Source organism: Anomaloglossus baeobatrachus, chromosome 8 (assembly GCF_048569485.1).
Source record: "Anomaloglossus baeobatrachus isolate aAnoBae1 chromosome 8, aAnoBae1.hap1, whole genome shotgun sequence".
NCBI lineage: Eukaryota > Metazoa > Chordata > Amphibia > Anura > Aromobatidae > Anomaloglossus > Anomaloglossus baeobatrachus.
The window spans coordinates 229,323,470-229,335,907 of NC_134360.1; the positions used below are offsets into that span (position 1 = coordinate 229,323,470).

The window sequence follows — 12,438 nt, forward strand, 5'->3', positions numbered from 1 at the left end:
TGAAGAAAACGGCTTTTTTTCCTTCCCTTTTTTAGGCTATGTGCACACAGTGCGTTTTTCGGGTGCGTTTTTGGCCTCAAAAACTGCATGACTTTGCTTCCCCAGCAAAGTCTATGAGTTTTCATTTTTGATGTCCGCACACAACTTTTTTTTTAAGCTGCGTTTTTGAGCTTAAAAAAAAAAAAAAAGGGACGTCAATTCTTTCCTGCGTTTTCCCCCCATGAAATGCATTTGAAAAACGCAAAGATCAAAAATGCAGCCAAAAATGCACCAAATCGCGGTAAAAACGCATGCGTTTGCCGCTTTTTTTTCCGCGGGTGCGTTTTTAGCGGCCAAAAACGCAAAGAAAAAAACGCAGCGTGTGCACATAGCCTTACCAGGACGTCAGTATAAAAGCTACGCTACTCTGGAGGAAAAAAAGATTTGTCCCCACCCAAAGAGAAAAATAAAAGAAATAAATCAGATCGTGAGCAAAGCAATGAAAGAAAACAAAGAGTAAACCAAAAAGAAAAAAAAAAAATGTAACTAGAGATTTGCAAATACCAGTAATATGTCTTGGCTTAACAAAATGCATGTCAGCATAAAACATACAACATGTACAGGGCACTTAAGAGAAACTGGACAAGCTGGAGAAGAAAACGGTTGAGTGGTATTTTCAGCAGGGCCTGGTATATAGTTCAGGCTGAACCAGGGAAAAGAACTGTAAAACACAACAACAAAAAAGAAAAACCACTGTTAAATAAAGGTCATGGTTCCTTCCACCTAAGCTGCGAGCTGTAGACTTTAAGCAAATAGATATTACACCGCGTGCGGCTAAGAGCCGATTTTCGGAGGAAGGGGGGAGGGAGTCGGAGGACCCTGTGGTCTTTAGGTGTCTCACCAAACATTGCCTATTTCTAGAATATACCTCACAGGGGCGGTCATGCATATGTCCGGGATAAACCAAATTGGTCAATAAGTAATAGATATATATATATAAAAAAAATAAAATAAAAATATAGGATTTCTATGGAGACAGCATCTAACAAATCATGCACTGGATTTTCCAGTTAGAACATTTGTAAAGCGCAATTTATATATATTAAAAAAGAGAAAATACAAAGTAAAAAAAAAAATCAAAAAGCAATGAGGACCCTCACCAGGTATTTTTCATGCGTCATGGTTTATTTTTTTTACACTGCCGCTTTGTTAGAACCATGAAATACTGCGTGGATATGTAGAAATGAAAAGAAACAAAAAAGAAACAGACAAAAGAAACAAACATTAACCAGTGCGCCTGCAAAATCCAGCCCCAATCTGATCATCCCACCCCTCCCAGGTGACACCCCCAATGACACAAAACAGCCCGGCTGTGAGGTTTGCCATCATCGGCGCTCTTCAACCGGTAGCAACACTACAAATCTCAGGGTGCTCCCATAAGTTATCTAGGCACAGAAGAGAGGGTCTAAGTGCCGAGACCCCCGCAAATGACCAGAACAAGGGATAGTGAGCAGAGCGACTACTCCAATCATCCTCTAATCTAGTTCTGGTGATTGGTGGGGGTCTCAGTGGTCAGAGCAACCCCAATATAGGAGCTATCACTTATCCCATAGATAGGTCATAGATTCTTGCCTGAAACCACTACTCCATTAAGGCACAGACTGGAGACCATTAGGCACACCAAACCTTATAGGGAGTGTCGGCACCAAACATTTATATAGAGGATTTAGCCCCTATCAAAATCAAACCGGCAGTATGCAATTTAGTATTTTAAGTGGCAGAGACATTACTTTTATATTATATGCAAATGAGGGCGCTTCAGTGCACCCCCGACATAGCCAAGGGCTCAGTGCACCAACAGGACAATCCCTTTAAATAAGATGAGTAAACCTGGATGAGTCAATTCGTCATTCTGATCTGAGGTTCACGCAGCGCTGCTTCCCTTTACACCTCCGGTCTCATCGCTACACATACAACGTATTTTCTCGGCTTGTATTGGCCTGAAGTCAGCACTGAACACACCTGGGCTGAAATTATTTAGGCTACTTTCACACATCAGTTTTTTTTCCATCAGTCACAATCCGTTTTGTGACTGATGCGACGGATCTTTCGCAGATTGTGGTACAACTGATGGGGACGGATCCCTGAAAAAAAAACAGACCCGTCGTACCAGCTTTGGAGCCTTGCAATGTGATTGTGTACATACTGGGCATGCTCAGTAGAAGATAACGGAATCCAGCACTGGATTCCGTCATGTGACGGATTACGGCGGCATCCTGCGACAGACAACCATTATACCTCTTGACGGATTGCAACGGAATCCTGCGCAGTGCGTCGTTTCGCCACTTGGAAAAATGTTACATTGTGCGTTGCTTCCACCAGAGGGTCAGTCATTCCACGACTGATCAGTAGCGTGACTGATGCAACGCAAGGCCATCATTTGCAATCCGTCGTTAATACAAGTCTATGGGAAAAAACGGAATCCTGCAAATTATTTGACAGGATTCAGTTTTTTCTCAAGGCGACGGATTGTGACTCAGGGGAAATGACGGAAATGTGGAAGTAGCCTAAGATCTCAGTGGAGCGCCAGGCACCGAGCTTCCAAACCAGTGATCGCACTGCACGCCGGGAGGTCGCATCTGGGCGGTAAGGAAGGGACAACAATTAGGAAGTTTCCATAAGGCTAGGTTCACATTTCCGTCAATTTGTATCAGTCACAATCCGTGGCTCTGGTAAACAATGGAATCCGTTTGGCGGATTCTGTTGATTTCCATAGACTTGTATTAGTGGCGGATTGCAACTGATGACCTTGCTTTGCATCCACTGCACAGCGCATCAGTCATTTTTGGACAGACCGCCGGGCGGAAACAACGCAAAATGTAACGTTTTTTGGGTCGTCAAAATTAACGCACTGCGCAGGAATCCGTCGCAATCCGTCAAGCTTGTATTGTCTATGGTGCTGGATTCGGTCGTAATCCTTCTTACGACGGAATCCAGCGCTGGATTCCGTCATGCTCTACTGAGCATGCCCAGCATGTTTGTCACACCCACTGGGCTGTCCCAAACAAACACGGATCATGACTGAACCGTCAAAAAACGGATGCGCAGTGGATGTAACTGATGCTGCGGATCAGTTTTGCACAGGATTCCTGTGAACGGAATCCTGTGACACAGCCGTTGTGTCAGTTGACATCTAAAAAACGACGGATCTGTCGCTCACTCACAATGACGGACCAGACGGATTTAAAACGGAAATGTGAACCTAGCCTAACTGATGAACACATCACGTCTGGGACAGAAAACTGAACAAAAAGCATAGGGGAAGCCTTGGTGTATGTGGATATACGGATAATGAAGGGAACCCACTGGTATACGTTCTGTAAAAGTGATGTAAAACACAGAGTTTCACCAACCTCTAAACCTAAGATGCGGAGAGAACAGACAGCATTAAATATTTTTCTTTCCTATAACATGCTATGGGCTATAAATGCTCGGACCTGGTCCAGCATAACCCGTAAAATATTCTGGAAAACCACACTGTAGGGTACAGTCACACAATGCGTTTTCACTGCAAGGACACAGCAAAAGCGCCGTATGTGAGCCCACCCAAACCGTGCGGACGCGGCCCTGGAATGTCAGGTTTCAAGCGCTCATCCTGCAGCAAAAGAGGAGCCGACGTACGTTTTTCTTTATTAGAAGATTTAAGATTAGGAAAAGATGACCGCTTCCTTGCAAAACCAGGATCCTGACTGCCAATAGGTTACATGTGCTCACCCCATGCACAACCATTGAGAGAAGCTGTCAAAGTAGCCAAAGTCCGTAGACTGTGGTGTGCCGCTGTTTTTGGAAGGAAACAGCCATGTTTTTCTAATCCTGATCATTTGCTTTAAGTATTGTGCACATCACAGGTATAACATTGTGCTGCACCATCTGGCCGTAGCCTTAATGATAACATTGTATTTGTACTTCGTCTGCAATGAGGCCACAACTCCAGACCTCAACAGGGGTCTCCTGCCAGGAACTAACAGCCGTGACGTTACGTCAGGTCCTAAGGGGGCGGGAAATTGTGACACTAACTCAGACATGCGGATTTTTACATAAAGTCTATGGTGCTGTTCACATGGCCGTGATTTTTTGCAGACCATTTTTTCATATGTGAAAAATCATTTACCAAACTGATAGTAAAATCCGACAACTAACCAAACATTGGTGACACTCGGACCATTTTTTTTTGTTTGCATAAATGAAAAAAAATCAGTGACATCTGAATGGGGCCTAATACAGACATGCGATTCTGCCCTTATACACCGTATACAATTTAATGGTAATTGTACGGAGGGTCTGGCACAGATTTCTCAGACAGATGTCCATTACCTGCATACAGGCAGCATTCATTCACATAGCTGCATTTATCCGTACTTCCGCAGAGGCAATGTCCTATTTTAGGAGCCATAAATATGACTGTGTGAATGAGTTAGTGCCCAAGATCTAATCCATGAGAGCAGACCCCAGGCATCTAAGCCACAAAGATGGGGAGGGGAGGATCCATAGACCTCCATGTATGCGCCCCTCACCCATACATATACTTTGCAATCAATACATGATTGGCAGAAGTCAATACCAATCACAACTAATAGGATAAGAGTCCGTATAACAGCAGCAATACCTATTGAGGCCATTGTCCATGTGATCAATATGGCTGTAAAGGAAACTGGATAAGTCAGTGGCGAACAATCCCCCAAAGTCATGTAAAATACAAAGAAAAGCATCTAAAACTAACATGCCCATTGGAAAAAAAAAGAAAAAAACAACAACAGATAAAGCCATACATGTAAAGAAAGAGCACGTCAGTAACCAGTAGTTACACCGTGAAAAACACTTGAGGACGCGAGTGCTTGCTGGCGTCTAGTTTATGTCTACATTCCCCTGAAGCAGAAGAGGACCCACTTTTTTCTGCCATCAGGAAGGGCTTTGCAATTGCCTTCTCCACTACAAAAATCACACACACAAATAACAGAGAAGAGAGTTTATTATATGGCAAATACTGTGAGGCATTGAAGGATGCAAAACTTGAGCGGGAGAGAGGAGAATTAAACGCCCTGAATGCCAATTCTGCACCGTGAGAAGTTACAGACTTACGAAACACACCACAAATGATCCGTGGTACACCCCCGCCTCTCGTCATTGCACGACGTGCATTAATATCCACATGATGGACAGCAAAAATAGCATTAAAATCTAGAATTTGACTAATGGGAGGTACGTATTAGACCACGTCTCCTGCAGAGGTGGATGTGAAGGCTCATAGTCTACCAGGGATCATCAGTAAAAAACAGATAGAAGCATGCAGACTGTGTTCACTCAGAGCCTACAAGACGCCCTTCTACCTCTCCGTGTGCGGCAACGTGAATAAGCAAGCGGGGTACAAACCTTCTGCGTAGGGCACGACGATCAGCGCTCGGTCCACGAACACCGTGTTGGTCAAGTGCTGAGCGACCACGGTGGCGTCTGCATCATTGAACTTTACAAAACAGACACGAGATGTTACAGGCATAGGAGAATCACTAAAAAAGGAAAAGGAGAAACCAAGGTGAATGCATGATCACAGCCGGGTGACGTGGGAGGCGATAAGCACTTTGTATGTAACAAGCGAGGCGTCCGCCCCCAATCACAGGGGGACACGTGGACGGTACTCACCTTCCAGCACAGATTCGTATCTTACACTATCAGAGACAACAGCACTTCAGGAGTGATGACAGGATACATTCATACAAAGCAATGACTGCACCACATCCACAGACGAGGTGTGCAATAAATCTGTCACTAACGACTACTGGAATAATTAATAGTTTTCTATTTGTGGCTAAAAAATTACATGGCTGCTAAAAAAGGCAAACTTTCCGATAAAAAAGGTCTGGGAAACACAAGCCCATCCTGTACGCAATATTACACCCCCATTGTGTTACAATCAGATATCCTCTGAAAAACGTTTTCCCCTAATCCCTCCTAAACATGTAAGGTAGTGCAAGTATTAAAATACGTATTGATTGCTGTCTTCCCTGGTTTCCAGCGATGCTCCAGTCATTTCCAGGCCTACAGGACCAGAAATCGGAGTCTGTGGCTTACAAAGTGGGCTTACAAGAGGACCGGAAATCTACGGGGGCATCTTTTTCAGTTTAATAAATTTACATTAGAAAAGCAATTTGGTCCCCTACGGGGAGAAGAGGTAAAGCTAAGCAGCAGTCGTGTGGCCAGAAGAGGACCAGAGGGGTGCTGGAAACCAGGGAGGACCGCAATCGGCACGTAAGAGTTAAACTCTTAATAGTCTTACATATATAATTAGGAGAAATTGCCAAGACATTGTAAATTACTGCAATTAACTCTAAGTGTGGACGGTTCAGCAGCAGGATTATGACCACGACTTGTTCCAACATATAATAAACTGGAATTAGGCAAAAAAAAAAATAATGGATGTTTAGCTTCTGTAATGGACGCCACACTATATATTGCAATGTGTCATTTCTGCAGAATGAACCGACATGCTGCAAATTTAAGAAAGAAAAAAATAACAAAAAACGCCACCGACGGGCAGTGCTTGCTCGTGGATAAGTATATATTTTAATGTAAAATCTTATCTGTTTTACTGATGTGAAACATAGGCAGCTGAAAATCCAGAATAGACGGCAGCATTTGGGCCAAATATGAACGTTGCTGTGAGAAGACAAAGCACAAGACTGTGACAATCCACGGGGGGAGGTGCGGACGGTGTATGAGGGGTTAGCTGTCAGCACCAGATCAGTATAAAGCTGCTTTCATATAATAAAATGAGAAGTTTGGCAGCGGTGACCAGTGGGCAGCATTGCTGGATCAAACGTCCCGACTGGCACGGCCGCCCTCCACTCTAACACCGTGTACCTTGGCTTATACTGAGCCTCTATTGTGACCAAAATAACCCGGCAGGTTCAGGCCTAGCGTATAGGAACAGAATACTGGCTCCCTACATTTACACCAGTCCTTACACAGGACTGCAAGCACAACCATCACAATTAACAAAACCCCTTTCTGACCAGAACGGTTTTTAGATTGTTCTTTTTCAAATCTGTGAATATTATAGCCTTCTCATTTTTGGTTTGACCCAGTGGTCAGGCTTTTTTATTTTTTTGCAGAAGTTGTATATGTATATGATACGTATCGTACAGATACATATTTTTTCATTTTTAGAACACAAAAGAAAAAAAAACCAAAAAAAAAACCAACACATTCCAGTTCTCAGAATGTGCTTTTTTTAATTTATTCATTTATATAGCGCTATTAATTCCACAGCACTTTACATACATTAACACTGTCCCCATTGGAGCTCACAATCTAGAGTCCCTATCTGTATGTTTTTGGAGTGTGGGAGGAAACCGGAGACCCTGGAGGAAACCCACGCAAACAAGGGGAGAACATACAAACTCCTTGCAGATGGTGTCCTTGGTGGGAATTGAACCCAGGACCCCAGCGCTGCAAGACTGCAGTGCTAACCACTGAGCCACTGTGCTGCCCGAATTTTTTAAAATTCTAACACAAAATAAGGAACTAATTTTGTCTAATTTGAGGAATCCAATCAGTTTCTGGTTTGTGTGTAATAATTTAACAATTTATTATAACTAGGAAACCCACAAAATGCCACATGGAAGCCAAATTTCCACTACCGACAACTTGGTCTTTTCCAGAGTAGGAATTTCAATAAATCTCTTACTAATCACATATTGTAAAGCCATCTCAGTTTGATGAATGAAGCGCCCTTCCTGCACGTCACACGGGACGGCGCCTGGCCAGTGCCTGCAGATGTATTGCCAATGCTGCCAAAATAACAGGGTGCAATGGCCGTTCTTCACAGCCGGGGCCTTTCTGGCACAATGGACACGATTTCCAGCAAATGTATTAAATGGCCAATTACACCTTTTGTGCAGTCCTATCCAGATCTTCGTGTACGAAGCATTTGCTGCCAAAAATATGCAAACTGAAGGGGCAAAGTGACCACATAAACCATCATTTCTCTCTGCTCATGTAGAAGGAAATTCCTGCCCCAACCCCCCATTTTATAAATATGCCCATGGTGGTCTCTCACACAGGACCCCACTATAGCGCCGTACAGCCACCTTTGTCCTCACTGATCATTGCTTCCTCTCCCAATAAACCCCAAGTGGCCTCAGCGGTCATGTGTCAGTCAAGCCAAAAACAGTCTCCTTATCTTCACATGCAGACCAGACTGCTGCAGCCACATATGGTTCCCACAAGAAGAGAAAAGCAAATAGGAGACTGGTAGGACACAAGCAGTGGTGAGAGCCAAATGGAGGGGGAAGAAAAAAAGAAAACAGAAAAAAAAGGGAGGTAGATGAACTACCAGCTAATGTGGGTGATCTGACTCCCCCAAACAGTGGATGTCCACAAAGAATAAGGACCACGTTCTTGAGGGGAGATGAGTCATCACCGCAGTGGTTGAACTGGTAAAGACTCCAAAAGTGGCCAATTAGTAATCACGAATTTATGGTAATATAATACTGACACTCTGAGATCACTTTCTTCTTTATAAATCGAGGCCTTAAATGATACATTGGACTTCACAGCAGGCAGAATAACCGACAATCAATATCACCATTAACAGCACTGCACACGAGACTCTGCATCGCCTGATGGGAGCAGAACGGAGGGGACCCCAGACGTGGAGGAAATAATCATCCATCAGCCATAGGATCAAACAAACACCTACTGACAAATCACCACAAGGGGTCCAAACTACAGAACCACCACTATGCAGAGACTTCAGGGGGAGACAGGTAGGAGACCAACCTTTGGAACAACCACCTATTCTGTGGACTAAGGGGCACAAGATAAGGACTGCCATTGGGGACCACCATCTTGAGAATGACAGCGACACAGAGGTAGTTTAGCGCTGTAGCCTTTTCACCATAGCACCCTGGTTACTCCAGGTCTGCGCCCCTTCATTTTCAGGATCTAAGGTGGTACGAAAAGTGTCAGAAGGCTGCTGTCTCTTCTGTACTCTCAGAGGGAGACATGCAGCTTTTCTCAAATAGAAAAGAATCTGCAGTCTGACATACCGGACCCTTATCTCCACGACATGTTGAGAGCTGCTCCTGCCTCGTACCCAGACTGTCAGATGAACTCTTCAATATCAGTGGATATATAACATATATGGGGTGCATTTAGAATCAGAGACCCCACGCTTAGTATGTCGGCGGTCCCCGAGGTCTGCCCCCTCCCTCCCTCTGCATGTCGGCGGTCCCCGAGGTCTGCCCCCTCCCTCCCTCTGCATGTCGGCGGTCCCCGAGGTCTGCCCCCTCCCTCCCTCTGCATGTCGGCGGTCCCCGAGGTCTGCCCCCTCCCTCCCTCTGCATGTCGGCGGTCCCCGAGGTCTGCCCCCTCCCTCCCTCTACATGTCGGCGGTCCCCGAGGTCTGCCACCCCACCCCCTACATGTCGGCGGTCCCTGATGTCTGGCCCCCCACCCCCTACATGTCGGCGGTCCCCGAGGTCTGACCTCCCACCCCTCCACTCAGGATGTCGGCGGTCCCCACTGATTCACTGTTCAATACTCTCTAACCCCCACACACTTCGTTTCTCTATTCTTCACCATTTCCAGGATCTCTAGCTGCAGTCAGTGAATATTATTTACATCCTGGAGATGAAGACATCCGCTCCTGCACGAGCCAGACGCATCATTAGCCTCTCCTGCCCAGATGGTTCGTTACAATGTATCAGTGCAGGGAAAGCATCTAACTGGGGATAAGCGTGGACTCAGGACGGCGCCTGATGTGACCCGGGGAGGAGGCGACGCTATTCACTGACAGCAGCAGAGACCTCAGAATCAGGAAACAACATCAACATTAGAGGGAAAATACTCATTCAACACACACAGAGGGGAAAAAAAGGAGCAAAAACCACAAGGGCCTAGGACTGTGAGCCGCCGCCGCCATCTTGCCCCTGTCCGCAGCCTCCTCCGGTCACTTACTCTGGCGGGAAGAGTTTCAGCTCTTCGATTTTCCCCAGAAACCCGAAGAGGGTTTTCATCTGCTCGGTGCTGGCGCTGGGGGACACGTTCGTCACCTGGATCACGTCTGTTGTAGAAGCCATTTTCCGAGCCTCCTGCTTTAACACATTAAATACGGAAACAAAAAAAAAACAAGAGTAACACACAGGATTAGTAATCTGAGGACGACTGTGGCGGGAGTCCCCGGCGAGAATGGCGGGAGAGCGGCCGGTCACAGCGACAACAACCGAGCCGCCGCCATTACAACTACGACAAGGAGCTGACTGGGCCGCACCGTCCCCACAATGCAGCGCGCGCGCCTGCGCACTGCCGAGCTCTCCCAAGACACGCCCCCTAGTGCTTCCCGCGCACCGCCCTGGACACGCCCCCTCTTGCCTAATAAAGGGGTGGGGCTTGTTGTCCTGCTGGGAGTTGTAGTCCTCCCACAGCTGTAGAGACTATGGAAACCAGTGTAAAATCCACACATAGAAAAGGGAATCATAAATCAGAAAGAATCCAAAAGTCAAAACGATACAAACGCCTCAAAATCCACATCTGCGTCTGTCTGTGAGGAAAAAAGGCTCCAGATTTCACCACAGAACCGATAGACAGCTCCGTGCACGAAAACGCACAAAAAAAACATTTATTTTGAGCATTTTTGTGCTTATTTTTTATTATTTTAGCCAGAAAAAAATGTAAAAAAATGCATAAAGCCCAAATTTGTAAAAAAATGAATAAATATTGCATGTGTCGCCATTATCCGAGACCCATAACGTTCTTATGTCCTGGGATGTGGGTCACGGCTTGTTGTTTTTGCCCTCAGCTGATATCATTTTGGGGCAGATGCGATGTGTTGATCGCCTTTTATTACGATGTTGCTGCGGCCAACAAAAACATAATGGTGTCGTTTGATTTATTTCTCATTATGTTTACCGATAGGATCAATTTATTTTAATAGCTCGGACTTTTATGAACACAGCAATACCAAATACACTACAAGTCCCGGACTGGCCCACAGGAGAGCCGGAGAATCCTCCGGGGGGCCCCTCTGCAGTATTACGTCACTTACCACCAGCATGATCAGTAGTTGGCATAGTAAATCTTTATTTTTATATAGCGCTAACATATTCCGCAGCGCTTTACATACATTGGCAACACTGTCCCCATTGGGGCTCACAATCTAAATTCCCTATCTGTATGTCTTTGGAGTGTGGGAGGAAACCGGAGTACCCGGAGGAAACCCACGCAAACAAAGGGAGAACATACAAACTCCTTGCAGGTGTTGTCTTTGGTGGGATTCCAACCCAGGACCCCAGCGCTGCAAGACTGCAGTGCTAACCACTGAGCTACCATGCCGCCCTACAGTACTCTTGTTCCACTATGTAAAGATATGGGAGCATCCCATCACCTATCCCTCCGCTACTCCCCGACCTCTCCTCTCTGCCAATCCTTCACTGGCTTCCCATTGCCCAACGACTCCAGTTCAAAACCCTAATCAAGACATACAAAGCCATCCACAACCTGTCTCCTCCATACATCTGTGACCTAGCCTCCCGGTACTCACCTGCATGTAACCTCCGATCATCACAAGATCTCCTTCTCTACTCCTCTCATCTCCTCTTCCCACCATCGCATCCAAGATTTCTCCCGTGCCTCCCCCATACTCTGGAATGCTCTGCCACAACAACCAGACTCTCGCCTACCTTGACAAGCTTCAAAAGGAACCTGAGCACCCACCTCTTCCAACAAGACTACAACCTGCCATAACCCTCAGACCGCTATAAGCACCACACGACCAGCTCTGTCCTCATCTACTGTATCCTCACCTATCTCTTGTAGACTGTGAGCCCTCGCGGGCAGGGTCCTCTCTCCTCCTGGAAACTGTGAGCCCTCACGGGCAGGGACCTCTCTCCTCCTGTAGACTGTGAGCCCTTGGGGGCAGGGTCCTCTCTCCTCCTATAGACTGTGAGCCCTCGTGGGCAGGGTCCTCTCTCCTCCTATAGACTGTGAGCCCTCGCGGGCAGGGTCCTCTCTCCTCCTGTAGACTGTGAGCCCTCGCGGGCAGGGTCCTCTCTCCTCCTGTAGACTGTGAGCCCTCGTAGGCAGGGTCCTCTCTCCTCCTGTAGACTGTGAGCCCTCGCGGGCAGGGTCCTCTCTCCTCCTGTAGACTGTGAGCACTCGCGGGCAGGGTCCTCTCTCCTCCTGCAGACCGTGAGCAGGGTTCTCTCTCCTCCTGTAGACTGTGAGCCCTCGTGAGCAGGGTCCTGCCTCCTCCTACAGACTGTGAGCCCTCGTGGGCAGGGTCCTCTCTCCTCCTATAGACTGTGAGCCCTCTTGGGCAGGGTCCTCTCTCCTCCTGTAGACTGTGAGCCCTCGTAGGCAGGGTCCTCTCTCCTCCTGTAGACTGTGAGCCCTCTTGGGCAGGGT

General features: G+C 46.6%; 1 protein-coding gene across 1 annotated transcript in view; it reads right to left on the reverse strand.

Annotated features, from left to right (window-relative positions):
- Window positions 1–10,325, reverse strand: part of SRSF11 (serine and arginine rich splicing factor 11) — a 118,837-nt gene extending 108,512 nt beyond the window's left edge. Inside the window, exons 1-2 of the mRNA XM_075320315.1 lie at window positions 9,994–10,325; window positions 5,410–5,543 (exon numbers count right to left, since the gene is read on the reverse strand). Coding sequence (XP_075176430.1) covers window positions 5,410–5,543; window positions 9,994–10,115 — 256 coding nt within the window. The 5' untranslated portion in view covers window positions 10,116–10,325. The remainder of the gene's footprint in view (window positions 1–5,409; window positions 5,544–9,993) is intronic.
- Window positions 10,326–12,438: the final 2,113 nt, after the last annotated feature.